At 41.7% G+C, this 18784-nt stretch overlaps 1 protein-coding gene across 2 annotated transcripts in view; it reads right to left on the reverse strand.

The window, feature by feature from the left end:
• Window positions 1-9159: 9159 nt before the first annotated feature.
• Psd3 (pleckstrin and Sec7 domain containing 3) overlaps window positions 9160-18784 on the reverse strand; it is a 352155-nt gene continuing 342530 nt past the window's right edge. For both annotated transcript variants that reach the window (XM_045131244.1, XM_004669696.2), the window contains one exon: window positions 9160-17536. In XM_045131244.1, the coding sequence (XP_044987179.1) occupies window positions 17321-17536 (216 nt within the window). In that variant the 3' untranslated portion in view covers window positions 9160-17320. The remainder of the gene's footprint in view (window positions 17537-18784) is intronic.

The following is an 18784-nucleotide window of genomic DNA, read 5'->3' on the forward strand; positions in this document are numbered from 1 at the left end:
GACTTTGAAAATTAAACTGAATGCAATTTGTAATGTGAGATGACATGAGACTGTGGGGATCGGGAGTGGAATGTAATGGTTTGGATGTAATATGTTCCATCTTGCTCTGCATGGTGGTGCACGCCTTTAATCCCAGTACTTGGGAGGCAGAAGTAGGAGGATTGCCGTGAGTTCGAGGCCACCCTGAGAGTACATAGTGAATTCCAGGTCAGCCTGAGCCAGAGTGAGACCCTACCTCAATAAACAAAAAACAAACAAACAAACAAACAACAACAACAACAAAAAAAACCAAGTTCCATCTTTAACGCAGGGTTCCCAGATATCTGAGCTCTTTGGGTAGCTGAAAGAAGACAGGGGCCACCGAGGGGTGGATTTACAGCCTCGCCCAAGTTCTTCACTGAAACTCTGCTTCCTGGCTGCTGGCACAATGCAACCGCCGCTTCCTCCTCTCACTGCCACGGACACTAGCTGCTCTTGCTCCACCGTGGTGGGTATCCCCTCAAACCATGAGCCAAAGTCATAGCGATGAGAAAGATATCTACGATACACAATAAACTATAACACAAAGCAATACGACATGAGAACTTGATTTAAAATTTTCATGCCTCCCTCTTCCTCCCACAAAAAGAGTATCAGAAACTTTTCTTTTTCCTTTCTTTCTTTCTTCCTTTCTTTCTTCCTTCCTTTCTTTCTTTCTTTCTTCCTTTCACTTTTTATTTTCAAAAGAAAAGTATTTTATTTGCTGGTATCTGACTTAAACAGTATTATGATTGAAACATTATCTGTCTTTATAGACCAATTCTTGGAGATTTCTACATACACTAAGAAGGCCCTAGCAAGGACCATTGGGATGTAACAAGTGAAGTTAACACATTTTCAACAAAACTTTGCCAGGGTGATCCCATCATACACTGCTTAGAAACCTCAGAAACCTGCAAGTGGCCCCTGGTGCTGAGCTTCTTCCTTTGCAACTAATAGCAAATATCATAACTATTAGTGAGTGAACACTTGAAGAGACAGACATCTCAAAATGTTACAAGAACTTCTAAACCAGGAAATCATGAAAGAAGAAAGTACCAAGTCAGGAAAGAATTGAAGCTTACCTTAAGACTCAAGTGTAAACTCTAAAAGGTGAAAGAGAAAACATTGATTGAAAATGGAAGGATTGGGGCCAGGTGTGGTGGCACACACCTTTAATCCCAGTACTAGGGAGACAGAGGTAGGAGGATCATTGTGAATTCCAGGCCAGCTTGAGAGTACATAGTGAATTCCCGGTCAGCCTGGGCTACAGTGAAACCCTACTTCCAAAAAAAAAAAAAAAAAAACAAGCAAAAAAAAATGTAAGGATCACTAAAGAGAGAAATAAATATACCTCAACAATATGCATGAACTAAAGTGATTAAAAAGTGATTAAGTTAGCTTTATAAAAAGGTATCAAATAAGACCTAACAAAGAAAGACCAGAACTAATATTTAAAAACTATAATCCAAATATTTTTTAAATAAAAATCTATACTTTTCAGAATGATCTATTGCATACCTAAAAATACTGGAAACAGGACAACCAACAGTGAGAAATTCCTTAGTACAGTAATAGGACTTTAAAGAAACTGAAACAGGCTGGAAATCTTTTACTCTGTAAGGTAACAGTCTGGGCTGTGATAAATGAGAAGAAATAAGTTTAACAGGCTTCTTGACAGAAACATACAAAATAAAAGTAAAGCTAGAATTTTAAAAATTAAAAAAAATGTGATCCAAGAATTTTATATAATTCAAAGTGTACTTCTAATATCAAAGGTACAAAAATGTTTAAAAATGTAAAGTCTGTAATTATAAAAATGTCTATGGCTTTACTTAAGAAATTCACTTAAACATGGACTTCATCTAATCAAGATGTAACTAGAAAAACTTTGACAAAAAAATCTCTTACTAGGTACCAGATTTCTTTGTATTTAAAGACAAAAATGAGTATGGAGTAATGAGATGAGGAATAATATAAAATTACTTTATGAGGCAAATAAAACCTTTAAAGAAGCTGAGAAATAAGAAATGTAAATTAAATTTCATGACTACTATGCATGGAATTGAGTAAAAAGATAAGCTAAGGCTAGTAAATCAAATAGACTATAACAAAATAAGAAAAATAAGGAAGAGAGGACAATGTTTATACAGGGCAGTATTAAAATAAAGAAAAAGTTCAATAAACATCAGAATAAATAAACATTATTGAGAAAAGTGGAAAAGACAGCTCACAAAATGGAAGAAATGGATTTTTGCACACTTCCTACCTAGTAAAGGTTTACTATCCAGAATGAGGAACTCACAGAACAACACAACACCTACGCACAGAAAAGTCCGAGTAGAAATTTCTCCAAAGCAGAGATAAAACGGCCCCCTGGGCGCATGCACTGATGCTTGACAACGCGCCCTCCTTCAGGAAAGAGGAAACGACCACATGGTCATAGAGAGCCAATACGCCACAGGTACTGCAGCAGCTCCAATCACAGACAGAGAAAATTATGAGTGTTGGCTTCTGATTATAGAGAAGTCGTAAGCCTCCAGCCCTGCTGAGAAGGAGATAATGATGTAGATACGGCGAGGAAAGGTTACCAAGCAACAGGCATGCGACGCGATGATAGCAGATGGAAAAGGGAAACCTAGCAATGCTGGTCAGCGGGACTCCTTCCTCCTGGTCACAGGCCCCTGTGGAACAGGGACTCGAGACCTCCTAGGAGACAATGCGGGCCCTGGGATTTCTGGAAATACTGTTCATAAACAGAAATACAAGAGAAGTTTAGGTAATATTTCCAGGTCAATGGTTTGCTTTAGGGGACTTGAATTCTAATTTCCATGGCCTATCCTAGACACAAAAAGTTCCAGAGGCTGGAGGGATGGCTCAGTGGTTAAGAGCACTTCCCATGTAAGCACAAGGGCCTGAGAGGTCACTCAAGTCCCATCCGTAGGACCCACATAGACAGCTGGGCATGACCTTGAATGCCTGTAACCTTGTAGGGGAGCAGAGACCAAAGAATCCTCAAAGCTCACAAATTAAGATAACAAAGGGCAGGCACTACTATCACTAGGAGACTCCAACTTAAGCAAGGATGAGCAGAAAAGCAACGGGGCAGAAGTTCCACTCTGCCTATAGCAGGTGAGCACACCCTGCCCAGGCCAGTGCATGCACTGAACACTGGGCACACACACACACACACGTCAGAAAACAATTTTCTACTTGCTATGGCTTTCACAGAAAAGAAGAGCAGGTGGGCAGAAAGAGGCTTGGTTTCTGGGGTTCTTCCAGAGTCCTTCTGCTCAAAGAACCCTACTTTGTACTCTGATCCCCAACAATCTCAGGCAGTCCTGTGACACGCTTGAAAGCAGAATTATTATTATTATTATTATTCACATTTTAAGTGTGGGGACAGGTGCAGATACAAATAATGGTTCAAGGCCATCTAGCTGTAGGAAGATGGAGGCAGTGTCTGTGGTCTCTAGCATCTCTGTTCTTGACCAGTGTTCTACTGAGCCACTGACAACGGAAAACAGTGAGGTGCCACTGACAACGGAGAGCAGACATTTAAAAAATGTTTTCATTTATTCATTTGAGAGAGAGGGGGAGGCAGATAGAGAATGGGTGCACCAGGGCCTCCAGCCACCGCAAACGAACTCCAAACCCAAGTGTCCCTTGTGCATCTGGTTTATGTGGGTACTGGGGAATCGAACCTGGGTCCTTAGGCTTCACAGGAAAGCACATTAACCCATCAGCCATCTCTCATACCCTGATATCTTTTTTTTTAAAAAATATTTTATTTATTTATTTGAGAGCGACAGAGACAGAGAGAAAGACAGATAGAAGGAGAGAGAGAGAGAATGGGCGTGCCAGGGCTTCCAGCCTCTGCAAACGAACTCCAGACGCGTGCGCCCCCTTGTGCATCTGGCTAACGTGGGACCTGGGGAACCGAGCCTCGAACCGGGGTCCTTAGGCTTCACAGGAAAGCACATTAACCCATCAGCCATCTCTCCAGCCCCCCTGATATCTTTTTACCCCAGATAGGACACTGACAACAAGCGCACAGTGTAGCTTGGTGAGCACACGTGTTTATTGGGATTCCTCAGAGAGTACGGGTGAAGGGTCATTTACAGGAGTACAGATGACCCAGAGGCAACCCTGTCACCCCAAAGCTCAGTGCAGCATAGACGACAACTTACAGAAACTGCATCTCTGGAGCTCACCTTCAGGACTTGACTTATAAGCAGGTCATTTGTCCCTCTCTCGTGGTTCTACTTCCTTGAGGAGGGGCATTGAGGTTCTTAGAAGTTTTAGCTCGTCCAGACTTGCTACCTCCCAAGTCTTATGCACCTCAGACTCCCTCAAGAAAGGGATGTTTCAATCTGGAGGAACTTGCTACCTACCAGAAGCAGTGGAAGGAGCGGGGTTTTTCGGAGGATCAGCCTGAGTCTCTTGTCTCGGGAGTTGTGGGGACAGCCAAGAGGTGTAAGCAGCAATGGGCAGTAAGGCATGGCAATAATTCCCCTCCCTGTTGCTGTTTTGTGAGCGCCTGGACTGCTGGATCTTCACTGGCTTCGAGAGCTCCTGGAGGGCTTCTCAGAGCATACCTGACTGTGTTCCAACTGCAGAGTTGGCGATTCAGAAGTAGACCCAGTATTGTGTGTCTAACCACTTGGGCAAGGCCACCACTGCTGCCCCAGGGAGCGCACTCAAGCTGAAGCTTTCACACCTACAGACCGCCCGAGGATCTGGCGGCAATGCAGAATCTGCCTGATTCAGTGGGTCTAGGAAGGGGCCCATGCGCCTACGTTTCTCACAAGCTCCCATGAGATGTGACAAGAGGACCTTGTACTGCTGAGTTCAGAGGAAGTGGTTTTTCAAGCCCTGTTGCACACTATGATCACACAGGGAGTTATTATCCTTCTCAGCAACTCTCTCTCTCTCCCTCTCTCTCTCTCTCTCTCTCTCTCTCTCTCTCACACACACACACACACACACACACACACACACACACTCCAGTGGCCTAGGCATAGGACATTTTAATCCACTATTCCAATGTTGAGTAAAGGAGCTATTTTTACTGTCCCTTCACTGCCAGGTCTCCCTGAATGACACACACATGTTCTCATAGTGGTGACTGGAATCTCTGTCTCCTCTTAGCTAAGAAAGTTACTGTTCAGAACTCTCACTTCTGTAGTTTTCAAAATAGCATGTATTCAGGTGTTAAGTTATTGCAGCATGTCAGAGGAGAGGAAGCTAATACAAGTGTCCCCTTACTGCTAATATAGGGGAAATAATTTAGCCACATCATATCATTTCTGAAAAAAGATCATGCAAAAGAATCTATGTGTTATAGGTGTGGTGGTTTGATTCAGGTGTCTCCCATAAACTCATGTGTTCTAAATGCTAGGTCCCCAGCTGACGGCAATTTGGGAATTGGAGCCTAGCTGGAGGAAGTGTGCCATTGGAGGCAGACCTGGGGGTGTTATAACCAGTCCCCCCTTGTCAGTGTTTTGCACAGTCTCTTGTTACTGTTGTCCATCTAACGTTGGCCAGGAGGTGATGTCCCACCCATGCTCATGCCACATTTTCTCCTGCCTTCATGGAGCTTCTTCTCCTGGAGTCTGTATGCCAAAATAAACCCTTTCCTCCCATAAGCTGCTTCTTGTTGGGTGTTTGGCTCAGCAACAAGAAGGTAATTGTATTTGACATAGAAGAGTTCAGTACTTTAAATACCATCATCATCAATTGTCTCACTTCCCACCATAGAAATGCCCCACCAAACACAACTCCTCCATTGACCTGTCTGTGGTGGAGTCTTGAATACTGAAAAATCTCCCTTCTCATTTCTTGTAGTTTCCACTCACTGACCAACCCTAGTTACCTCACCACAGCTCTGTCTTCATTTCCTTCTCAAGTAAGGCACGTTTAAGACCAGCCTTCTCATCCTGCATTGGGCTGGCTATCCTCAGTTCATAAACTCTCCAGGCTCCTCTCATTTCACTGTTCACAGGTGTTGATATCTGGCCATTGCTTCTGTTTAGTTTTATTGGTGACCAGAGCAGTATAACTCAACTTCCCTGCTTTAGAAACCAAATTGTCATTCACATAGCCTGAGGTGACAGTTAAAATTTATGTGTGTGTGTGTAGGGGGGTGCTGGCGAGATGGCCTAGCAGTTACAGTGTTTGCCTGCAAAGCCAAGGGACCATGGTTTGATTCCCCAGGACCTATGTAAGCCAGATACACAAGGTAGGGCATGCACCTGGAGTTCATTTGTAGTGGCTGGAGGCCCTGTCATGCCCATACTCTCTCTCTCATCTGCCTTTCTCTCTCTTAAATATTTTTAAAAAATTGTGTGTGTGTGTGTGTGTGTGTGTGTGTGTGTGTGTGTGTGTGTGTACATGCATGTACACAGCTATGCTTATGTCAAGGTCCCTTGCTTTTGGAAACAAACTCCAGATACTTTTACCACCTTGAGTTTAGCCTTGTATGGGAGTTGCAGAATTGAACCCAGGGCTAGACTTTGCAAATTATTCCCTGTAACTGCTGAGCCATCTCCCCAGACTGTCGCAGTATTTTTTGGTGACCTCATAATTTTGTTGACTTTAAGTTTTTTGAAGCTTCAAGTTGGAGCTCCCTTTTCCATACAGGGTCACTATTCATGTGCAACTGAAGGCCCTATATGAAATTGTATTTTTCAAACGAAATGTAAGATTGAATTCTCTTGTACACCACATTGCTAATTTGTCACATTTCTCTGCCTGATAGGATTTTTTTTGAAACCCAGTTCTGTCACTGAATATCATTATTTTCTCCCCGCTTCATGACACGCCCATTTTTCATAAACTTTCCTTCTCGAGCTTCAATCACGTTACTAATTAAAATGTTGAACAGCTGGGGCCAAAGGCAAGCTTTGTTGCAAGCAGGACACTGGGCATGCTCTGCCACAAAGGGGCATGTCCTTCAATTAGGGCTGCTTAAATGGCTGCTTGCCCACTCGCTGTATGAACTTCAAGGTCATCCATGTTCACTTTGCCCAGGATTAGTCGACTGAAGACCATGTGAGACAAAGACATTTTATATCATGCATACTTCTAGTCTTAGAGAAAATAGAAAATGGAGTCTGATATAGTTTCTTCTTCAAAACCACTGCTGGCTTTGGGTAATTGTTTCCCTTCACTCTAAAAATATGCTCAGAGTTAAGATCAAGCTTGCTAGTGCACTGCATAGAAAAGGTACGTTTTTTAAAAAAGAATGTGTGAATCTGTGGATATGTGTGGAGGTCTGAGGACAACTTGGAGATGTTTGTTCTCTCCTCACCTTGCTGGGTAGCAGCCTCCGTTGACACTGCTTCGGTTCTACGTACACACAGATGCATCCCTCTGCATCTGGTTTTATGTGGGAGCTGGGGAAGTGAACTCAGACCAGACATCTTGAGAGCAAGCATCTTTAAATGCTGAGTCATTCCTCCATCCCTGAGAAAAGATACTTACACATCTGTCTCCAATTTCCTATACTTACCATTAAGAAAATCAAAATGGGGTAGCATTGGAGCAGGGTACTCTTAAAATGGAGTTTGGACAACTTTGCAGGTTTAGCTTTGAATAACTTCAGACATGTCCACTCCCACACTGTCAACCTCTTCCAACCTTTTAGAGATTAAAGCCCAAATCTAATCCTTTCCTTACAAAACAGCGAGCTTTTGCCACATCAGTCTTAATTCCTAACTTTCAAGTGACCTAATAATTTCTAAACCTCTTGCAGTCACAAATGCTAAGTGTAGCCACAATTTCAAAAAAAACGTTGGAGCAAATTTACTTGAATCTTGTTTTTTTTTTTTTTTTGTTTTTTTTGGCTTGCAGTCCTAAACAGTTTTAGATAACTACTTTTATTCTCAACTAGGTTGATTTTGTTCTCAGTTGCTAAAAAAAATTCAATATGATGTGAGAATGATTCAACTATCTTAATGGTCATCTCCCAACACTATCATGCAGAATTAATCTAAAGAGGCCAATCAAGCTGCTATTTGCTTGTCTTAATTAGCCCTGGGTTTTAGTTTCCTCTTAATGAGTGTTCCTCCTTAGAGTTGATCTTCAAAAGCCCTCTCATCCTAACTTTATTAGTTGTGCAACACAGAGAGTATGACACGATACACCAACCACCCCCAGAGGACAAAGCAAATGGATGATTCAGGTTTAAATTTTTCATCCCAAATATGGACTTTAAACAGAACCCACGAGGTGCTGAAGGGCTTATGTGCTCCCAACTCCCTATAATTTTTTTTTAATTTACATAAAGCAACTTAGGACTCTCCCATGCATGCAGTTTTTATGTATTTTTAAGAGGCCAACCCAGCAACCTTATGTCAAAAAGTCAAAAGGCCCAGACACCCACCCCCCAAAACTCACATATAAAACATCATTTCCAATATTCAGAAGTTGAGGTGGGATTTCATCTTTCAGTTTCTAGGTCAACAGACGTTAATTGTAACACGAAGTTTTCTTCAGAGAACACAAGGAACATGCTGGCTACAGGGAAACAGTATACTACTGATTTACACTTGAGGTCATTTAACTCCATAGTCACCCATTTTGATGAGAAATCCACAGGAATGCAGATGATTCTTGAAATTACTCCAAAAAGTTAGTCTGTTCCTCTCTTCTCAATTTCTTTTGTAAAATATTTTTATTTATTTATTTGCAAGGAGAGAAAGAGGACAAAAAGAAAGGCTGTGCCAGGGCCTCCAGCTGCTGCAAGTGAACTCAAGATGCATGCACCACTATGTGCAGATGGCTTTACTGGGTACTGGGGAGTCAAACACAGGTTGTTAGGCTTTGCAGGCAAGCACCTTAAATGCAGAGCCATCTTTCCAGTCCTCCTCTCAAATTCTTCATGAAGGTAACAGGCTCTCAGGTCTCTCACAGATCTACCATCTTCATGCAGACACAGATTTTCAAATAGCCCAAGGAGGTGAGTCAGTATTAACAATTTTGATGTCTTATTGCCTCAGTCAACTTCAGAGGACAAATCTTTCACTTGAGGGTTCATGGTTGCCTTTTTATGTAGGGGTGCAAAGTGCTGTGCTATTCACTGCTAAAAGTATTATTTTACTTGCATCAATAAGGAAAAAAAAAAACATTCTGCCAAAATGATTGAAAGTTGTTGGATTTATTTCTAAAGTTTGTACATTTACATAGACCATATACATATTGTAATCCTTCACTATTTGCATGATTTGTATTACATAAAAACCATTTTCAATGCAATAAATTTTGTTGTTATGAAACAACAAAAATACCCTCAACTTATAAAAACACAGGAACAGTTATTATATTCATGAACGTTTACACAATAGGGAAATGTGCTATATATACCACAGCTTCTATACATACCAGATGACTCACTTGCCTACAAAACTCAGGTTTACTTTAATAATGATGGAATAGGGTAATATATATATGTATATACAACTATTTTAATAAAAAATAAAGCAATTGTAAAATGTAAACTTAATTTTCAAAATATTCTTTAAAACACTTTAACAATATCCACATAAATTACTCTTCTGTTCAAAGGATTACCACCCTAAATATCATGGTTTTTGAGATGGCATTACTTGGGTCCAGTGGGTGATAATGAGTTTCTAGTCCATCGTACAGTACCACGAGCTTAGCTAGATCCGCAAATGCTGAAAGTTTGGCTGCTGAAAAGGAATTGGCTGCTATTCTGTCACTACTTTCACAATTTGCAGGGGACATATGGCACCGAGACTGCAGTAAAAGTGAAATGATTGGTGGAGAAAACTTTGAAGGTAAAGGAATGTTGCACACTGCCAACGAGTTTGAGCCATAGTGAATATATAACCCAGTTACGAGGCTGGAAAATCTAATTTCTTGTATTTCAATCCCACAATAACCAAGGCTGTCTACTGTGTAATCTCTGTTCTAGAAGTGGGTTCCTAAAACTTGAGGTAGAAGAGAATGCAGGGAGGCATATAGGCCTTTGCTCATCAGCTCTCATGTGGACTGAGCAAATTGTTGAGCGAGTTTATGTTCCTTGACCCTTCCCACAGAAACAGAATGTTTTCCATTTCTGGAAACTTGGGGGCCAAGGCAAAGATATCATCTGATCCTGGACAGAACTCAGTGTGACTATTTCTTCCAAATGGAAAACAAGTGGTCTTAGCTTCAGGAACAGACTAATTATCATGACTGTTAAGTGACTTTGGTCACTCTCAGAGCTGATATCTTGCCTCAGTAGGGTCAATCCACTTGGACAGTTGGATTCCTAAGGAATCTGGAACCCTGGCTCAGTAGGAGTCCAAATGGAGTAGAAGGCCAGGGAGGAGCTCCAGAGAACAGAGATCACCTCCCGCTGCAGTGCCCTGGAGTTCAGGGCTCAGAGCAGTGAGCCTCAAACCTGCGGTGTGGTCCTTTATTGAGCCTCGTGGCTGGGACTCTTCTAGGGGTTTCCAGAATTGTACACAGACTTAAGGGGAAGTGCTAAGTGAAACTCCAAAATTCTCTCCATTCAACAACATTTTCAGGAATTGAAGTGAAGGTGCTAAATTTTATAACACTCCCAGTGAGAGCTTAGTTCTCCATCCTGCAAAGGGACATCTGTTTTCTTGAGTTACCTTTCCACCTCCATCCTCCGGGTCCTTGCTGCTGGAAAAGTGTGCAACAGTCCAGTGTCCTCCACCGTGAGCTCCCTCTCTCCAGTTCTGCTGAGAAGGGAAGGTGGACACTCCCTATCTGGAGCTTCTGTAGTAACATAGGTTCTCCACTGCACTCCTTTCTCAAAGGAACATCTAGCCACTCTGGAAAGTGGTACACACCGGCTTGGTGGGACTTCACCTGGGCTACTAGGGGATGCTGGAGAGCTGCTGCTTATGAGTTACAAGACAGCCTCCTAGTTGGTGTTCCACCAGCAAGGATGTGGCATGCTCTCACTCACTTGGTTATAAAAACAAAGCCTCTCAAAGTCAGACACTAGCACTCCATCTAATTCCTCCCTGGTCCTTGGAAAACATCTACGATGGAGTTTCCAACCTCTGCTCATCACATCTTTAGAATACTTTGTGTCTTAAGGTCATATGTTTTTATGGCTTAAGACATTCACTGTGTGCATGTGTGCAAGTAAGTGTACACAAATGAGGTCCCAGACATATCAACTCTCCCCTTAAACACGTAAGGGGACAATAAACTGGTCCTGAATCTCTTAGGAACAGAAGACTGGACACATGCATGGCTATCCAAAACAGAATGCAGCCAGCTCACCCCTCTACTTCAATTGTTTCTACTCTTGTTCCTATAGCCTGATAATGTATCCCAATGGCATCAAAAGTCAATGTGCATATATACTCTATAGAGTGGATATTATCATCCATGTCAAGGGTTACTTGGCTCTACAACCTCCATGGCTTTATATTAAAGTCAAAACATTTCAATGACTACATCCAAAAATAAACTTTATTTCTATTACTCCTTTTCTAAGTAAATTCTAAATTAAATGACTGTTTTCTGCAAGTTTCATAATGAATTCTTAAAAGGACAGACTCTTGCAGAATTAAGACCCTGCAAATCAGTTGCAGAGCCAGTCCACTGCACGTTGAGAATAAATTAGGAGATATTTTATATATGTAAAAATTAGTTTGAGACTGTAGAGTTAATAAAAACAAAACCTCAAGTGTAACTACCAACACACTACTACAGCCTGGGGATAGAAATTTGTCTCTAACCCCACGGTTCCAATTCTCTGAATCAGACACAAAGACAGGAGGCAGTGTGTTCAAACAAGATACTCTGCACCCAACCACTCACTCAAAACACACTCAGTCGCCGCTTTAAATACACCAAACATGCTGGTTAATAAAACTCTAGTCTCTAGTTATCTATTTACACTCTATAATATAAGCAATAAGGTTAAATAACTAAGGCCAGTGGCTCTTCTTTGGGGAGAGGCAGGAAAGAGAGATCTAAGTATAAAAATATCAAATAAAGTTTTAACCTAGTCCTAAAGTCCTTTGTACCTGTCATACTAGCTGCTAATTTGTGCAACTGAACCTGGAATACAGTACCCAATCTTGGGATGCCCTGATATACTTCAGTACCTGTGATACTCCTTAAAAGGAAAGTGGGTGAGGGTGTGGCACCGGGAGAATGATGGGTTTACTCTAAAGTGCACACTGGTACAAAAGGTTAAGCTGGGTACTTATCTGTTCTTCTGAAAGCTATGTTTATTTTTCTGGACTAATTACAGCAATAAAGAACGTGAGTTTTAAAGATCACATCTTGTAATAAGCCCAAAATTACCGGTTCAACTTTACGTTTAAGTGCTATTGATATTAAGGTTGCTAGGATGCACAGGTTGGCTCCCCTACCCCACTTCTTTCTGTAGTTCCCAAACTGTAATGAATTACTCCTGTTTTATTGCACACTGTACACCTCAATAGAATCACAAGTTTAGTTCAGTCATTTTTGCCCTGGTCATTAAAATCTTAAAGATGGAATTTTCTAGAATAAAGTCTTATTTATACTTTTAATCAAAATATTATTTGAATTTACATTTAATAAAACAATGCCACTATATATACTCTCAACAACTGTACTATACAATTAATCCTATGAGGTTTTGTTTTTTACTTGCTTTTCATATTATACTGGCTAAGGACAAAAGTAATTTCAATGTACATATGCCACATACTAATACACAATCTACACATTAATACATGTACATACAACTATAAATACCCACAAATACAACATTGTCAGGTTACAGAACACAGTGTTTGACATATGACATACTATCTACATGAATACTCTCCAAACGCCTGCACTACAACAGATACACACAGATTACAAAGGCTGTGCCCACAAGACCTAAGGAAACCTGCTGTATATACAGATAACTTGCAATATTTCCTTGTTCTTGCATTCAAGTCAAGAAACCATCATGCAGATTCAAGTACTGACTGACATTCTCTCTGCATGCAACAGGCCATTTTTTTTGTCCTCAGTTGAAGGGTGCCCACTTGGGATACTGTAGGTGTAAAAGAAGAATGACTTTCAAATTGAGTCCTTCTTTTAGGTTTGAGGGATGGAAAAGAAGTTGAAGAAAAGAGATAGGCAGTGACTACCTCTGTACCACCATCAGTGACTGATCCGGATTGTTTTGTATAGATCTCCTGGTTAGCCTGATGATGTTAGATGTCAAAAGTAGATGGAAAGAGATCTGCTGACCATCAGACCAACCAGTAACCTGGTGTGGGTGAATGAAAAGGCCGAAAGCTTTGGAGCAAGGTAGTCCAGGGAGCTCGTCTGCCTATGAAACGGACCAATGTATTTCTGTCTGAGCAATAAAGAAGCTCTGGAACAATAGCAAATCCCATTTAAACCTAATGTTGCACTGTTATCTTTGAGCTAGACTCTCCTTTAAATCTGTTCCAGGATGCTACTTTGGTTCTTGGGTTTTCAGTGCTAGCTTTCCAAGTGGGGGAAAGAAATCCTGTTATTGGAAGAAGGAATGACTCTATTAGTATCAGGGAAGTGGTTACTGACCTGCTAAAGTCAGTCCAGAAGAGCCAAACTACAGAGATTAGGATGTATCAAGCTAAGGAACTTACTGTCAAGTGAGAATGAAATAAGCTAGACTGATTACTATAAAAAAAAACAAAAACAAAAAACTCCAAAGAAGTCAAATACCAAGGACAACTAACAGCATCTAAGGTCTTGATTGGGCAGAGTGGAGAAAATGACTTTCATAAGGGAACTGTTTTTCCCCAAACTTCAAACAGGCAGAAAAGATGTGCACCACAGGACTAGCAGTCCTGCCTTATCTCAGAGCACTGCCTTTGCCCCTTCTATGGTACAGGAAGAGACAGTGACTTAGTGCTGAGGGAGCAAAGGGACTTTCTTCCTGCTGGCTTGGCAGCTTTCTCTCTAACTTTCCAAGTTCTGTGGTATGGCTTCAAGGTGAAACACAAAACTAGCTGAACTTTGGAAAGCCAGCCAGATTTTCCTCTTCCACAGTGAATTTCCTCATGTTACTTTTGCCTAGAAAACAGCACTAATTTTTAGGATGAGGGCAACAGCACTAATTTCTAGGATGAGGGCAACAGCACTAATTTTTAGGATGAGGGCAATAGCTGGAACAGCACAGAGGGTCATGTGGACCTCAAAATACCACTGCCTGAGAAAATGCCTTAATCCTCTTCACCCAAGACACTGAAGGCGTTACATACATATCAGAACTTTCTATCAGAGGACTCTCCCACATGATGGCTCTACCAAGGTTAATTAAGTGGCATAAAAGTAACACTTGGCTTAGTTTACACATGGCTACAAGTTGGGTAAATGTTATTTTTGAAAAGTACATTTCAGAAATGTGTATGAAATGCCAATAAAACAGGGTCTCTTTATGGTGGTAGTTAGATTTTCATTGCAAACACTGACTCTGACACTACTTTGCAGAAGCCAGCATGTGATATAGGAGCGAAACCCTGAAACACTCATGAATCTTATACGTGGGGCGCTTCCGTAGTCAATTTTGTGTCAAGACTATTACCAAGGACTTTGGGTAACTTGTCAAGAGCTCTTACAACTAGAAATCACTATGAAGGGTATGCATGTAAAGCAAAATAATGTTTTACCACATGGAGTGGAACTCTAGGACTCTAGGGCACTGAGGTAGGGGTGAGAAGCAGACATAGAGCAGAGGGAAGGGAAGTACCTTGGAAGAAAGGCAGGGAGGACAGCTCCCTGTACCATAAATTTGACAACAGGCGTGGACTAACCCTGAAAGGGAATACCTTCCATTTCTTTTGACCCAATACTTCAGGGAACAACTTGTCACAAAGGAAAAGGAGGTTGGCTATGGACCAGACTCAATATCCAATCAGATTGGAGGCTGTTTCTTCCCATCAGATAAAATCTTGGCCTGCACATCACACTGACAGAAGAAAAAAACCTTTTGGGGGCCCCAGGAAGAGGTATTTTTAGCCCCTCCCCTGAAGATGGGCAGCATTGCACTAAAGATCCTGACTCATAGAAGTGTGAAGTTGTTTCAAGATAAAACGATGCAGACACTGTATTCTGGTGCTTGACAAGTGTCTTTGTCGTGCGAATGTCTGAGTGTTTCCCTGGAGCACCACTCTGAGTCCCATGGCAGGACCCGTGCTGTGGTGCTGGTGCAGGAGTCTTTCCACAGCGCTCTGCGTGTCAGAAACACTGCGGCACGGCACAGGAGATTCTCCCAGTCATCAAAGCACACACCAACACTGTATGTGCACAAACACACATGGTGAGCAGGCATGTTCAAACATGTTAAATGTCCTTCAGCTACTGAATGAAATTCAAAGATAACCGGCATGGGCACCTATCTCACTTCAGTGAGTACAAATATTTTATGTAGGAAACAAGCCATAATAACTCAACTTCTAGGAATAAAGGCAATTAGCTCTTAGAATCCTTAGATTCAATAGGAAGCTACAAGAATATCTGAGGTACATGGACCACACTGGTGTATCTAACATGCTTGTTTCACGGTTCTGAAAGATACATTTAGTCATTGCCTTTGCCTAAGTAAGATACGGGCTAAAGGGAGTTTCCAAATGTGCAGCAAAACACCACCCAGGAAGCAACTACAGCCTTGGAGAGGGGTTACTCTTCTCTGGGCACCAGCAATATGGATATGTATATGGGGAAAGGAAATGTTAATAAATAATCCTGTAACTAAATGCTAGCACATTCTAACACTGTATTTCTAAAAGCAACCATAGATTTCTAGCAGGTTTTCTCTGATTCACTGGAACCATGCTAGCATGCACAGCAGCTGATTCTTTGGTCATAGTACCATCAACAAAGAAGCTAAGGAGGAGTAGAGAACATGTCCAAGGGAGGAAGAGAATGTTCAGTGGGATCCTGTTAGTTCCAAAGACACAGTGTTTGGGAATAAGACTGTTTTGAGGAGTGCAGAATTTTGAAGTTTGAAACCTGACGGTCGTAGTGGAAGCTCAGGTTTCATTCCTTGCTCATCCTCTAAAAACAATGTCCTGCTGCAATTTCAAAGGGACTGCCATAACAACAAGGCAAATAGTATATAGAAAGCAGTAAGATTTAAATAGAAAAAGAACTTTTAGGGCCAACTTGACTAGTGAGAGTGAAGTGATTATCAGAGTCTGAAGGAACTGTAGTTGAAGAGACTGCATATGCAATTGTCAGGTTCCTCCATCTTCAGTCACAATTCATTCAGAAAATTAGAAATTTAGTCTAAAGGATCACTTTCCACTGCTGAAGAATGACTGGTGCTTTTTGCTCCCTTACTTCTCCTTGAAAGAACAAAAGGGGTTCCATTTTCAAATTTATATTGTTACAACCAGGACATGGCTTCATGCCTATATATTTGTCTAGAGTAAAAATAAACCATTCCTAGACAGACAGGGACCAGTGATAAGAGATGGTTCTGGATTCCTAGTCTAGACCCTGTGGGAGTGATGCGACACTGTCTGGCAGAACAATATGCCACCGACTGCTGTGGCTTGTGAAGAGCTGCTGCTTGCCACTATCTTTGCAGAAAGCAAGAAAGACCTGGTATCAGTCCCTCTTCAGGTTCTCAGCCTTCAATTGGCAAAACGACCCCACATCCTCATTTCCATGCTTGGCTGGAAGGCAAGCTGGCATGCCTCCCTATGTTCTCCATCCTGTGATCTTCATGCCTCCTTTCTCCTGCTTCCAGCAGGGTCGGAACTCAACTCAGGGAGCCAGGATGCTCACAGAGGCATCACAGTGGGATGCCTCGACCCCGGCACTGTCATTCTTACTTGAGCATCATAAGCACTCAACTCCACTTCTGTGACTGGGAGAGATTCCACATAAAAAGGCTGACGTTAACTCTGGCTAGGATATACTAAGCCACAATGTTTGTCCAGTTAAGTGTTTCACAATGACTTAAAGTTTTTAACCTTAAAAAAAGTGTAACAGTTGATTGAAAATACATGAAACAACTGAGCAGAGTGCAAATAAGAGAAAAAACAAATCAATGGAGAAGGGATCCGTAATTCATCCTGAAATCACGGTCCTCTGCCCCTCACAAAAAGGTGCATTAGTTATAAAGTTGCAGACATCATCAAAGCAAAGAAATCAAGAACAAAGACATCTGTACAGAAACTAACAAAAATAATATAATATAAAAAGTTACTAATGCACCATTTAGTCACAGACTATTTTTTTTAATAGATTCACGGATTACCAGAAAGATCTTGAAAAACCCTATTTTGTTCCATGACCAGCATTTCCTGGCCACAGACAGATCCTAAGTAACTTTTTGCTTAATGCTCGGTGTTTCAGGTCGATGATCCTTCCTCTCTGATACATTACGCTTGACCTTGGCAGTGATGGGAGAAGAATCTGGGTTCAGTGAAGGACTCGAGTGTGACTTCTTCAGCCCTGCACCCTCGCCTTCATCACTGCTCAGGAGCTCCTTGCCGCCTTCTTTCAGAATGTTGACGTAAATTTCATAGCGTGTTTTCTAAAGGCAAAACCCAAGAAGAATGGTGGTCAGTCCATTGTTCACAACTGCATGCATATGTCATGCCTATCTTGCTGATTTAACTAGAGAAAGTGAGTGGCTATTAACACTTGGCTTTATTTCCCATACTGACAAATTACTTGGGTGCTTTCTGGGCATACCAGAAGGAGCAGTTATAGACGAATGATCTACTACTGACGCTATTCAGAAAAAAACTGAAGCTAGATATGATCATTTCTTCTGGATTCTGAAGTAAGGCCAATGTATTAGATGATGGGATCACATATCTGGGACACACAGGCCCGAGAAGTTCTAGGCTGCATGAGCTGTTATCTCTGGAGCCTCCTCCCTGTGACCCAGGCTGCATGTGAACTCGGCTTGAGCCTAGTCTACTCTCTGTAACTCTGCAAAGACACAGTTGGAATCAATGTTTCCACGCTGAATGACACCCCAGGGCCCGTCCCCAACAAGACAACACTGTTTAAAGGCTGTTCTGGTCTTCCCTCCATTGCTCTTCTTCTAGGACCATCCGCTTCTCAGTCAAAGGCTACTGTGCAGAGTAGCTACCAGGACCAATATGAGCTTCTGATCATTTTCTGATGTTTTCCTCACTCAACAAAACTTTCATCATCTGTTAGTTACTGAGTACCTGCAGTTTTCAAACAGCCTCTTTGTTCCCTGTCTCTCCTGTGTTTTGATATCTTTTCCAATAGTTGAGAACACTGCAGAGACTCCTCACCTCTACGTCCCCAGGCCTAGTGGGTACTGTTTTTGTTGATTCTATCCAAGCCACTCATCTAGAACTGCTGTATGTACATACAGCAAGTTATAGAAAAAGGTCTCTGATTTCTGACTTAATGCATTGTACCAGGTTGCCTCGACACCCCTGGAATTTGTACAAGGCCTACAGTGTTTTATTTCTAAACAGAAAGCCCGAGCATGCCAGCTATCGGTTGCCAAATAAGGTGGGCACACTCTGCTAAGACTGTTAGCTCTTCAGGAGTTTTCTCATCAGATTTGGGATTTGTGTACATCAATGTTAAATGAAAAGTATAAAGAACCACCTTTCTATGGTATTTTGCTAACAAGTAGGAGGAGCTGCTAATCATGAAGTTGGCTTTGCATCCAAGTAGGGTGCTGAGCTCCAGTTGATGGCATTTACTGAGTGTCCATAGGCTAACATCAGATTATTGGTATAAGTCATATACAGCCAGTAATATTATCAACCCTGGTTTATAAGTAAGGAAA

This window comes from Jaculus jaculus, chromosome 12 (genome assembly GCF_020740685.1).
Source record: "Jaculus jaculus isolate mJacJac1 chromosome 12, mJacJac1.mat.Y.cur, whole genome shotgun sequence".
Lineage (NCBI taxonomy): Eukaryota > Metazoa > Chordata > Mammalia > Rodentia > Dipodidae > Jaculus > Jaculus jaculus.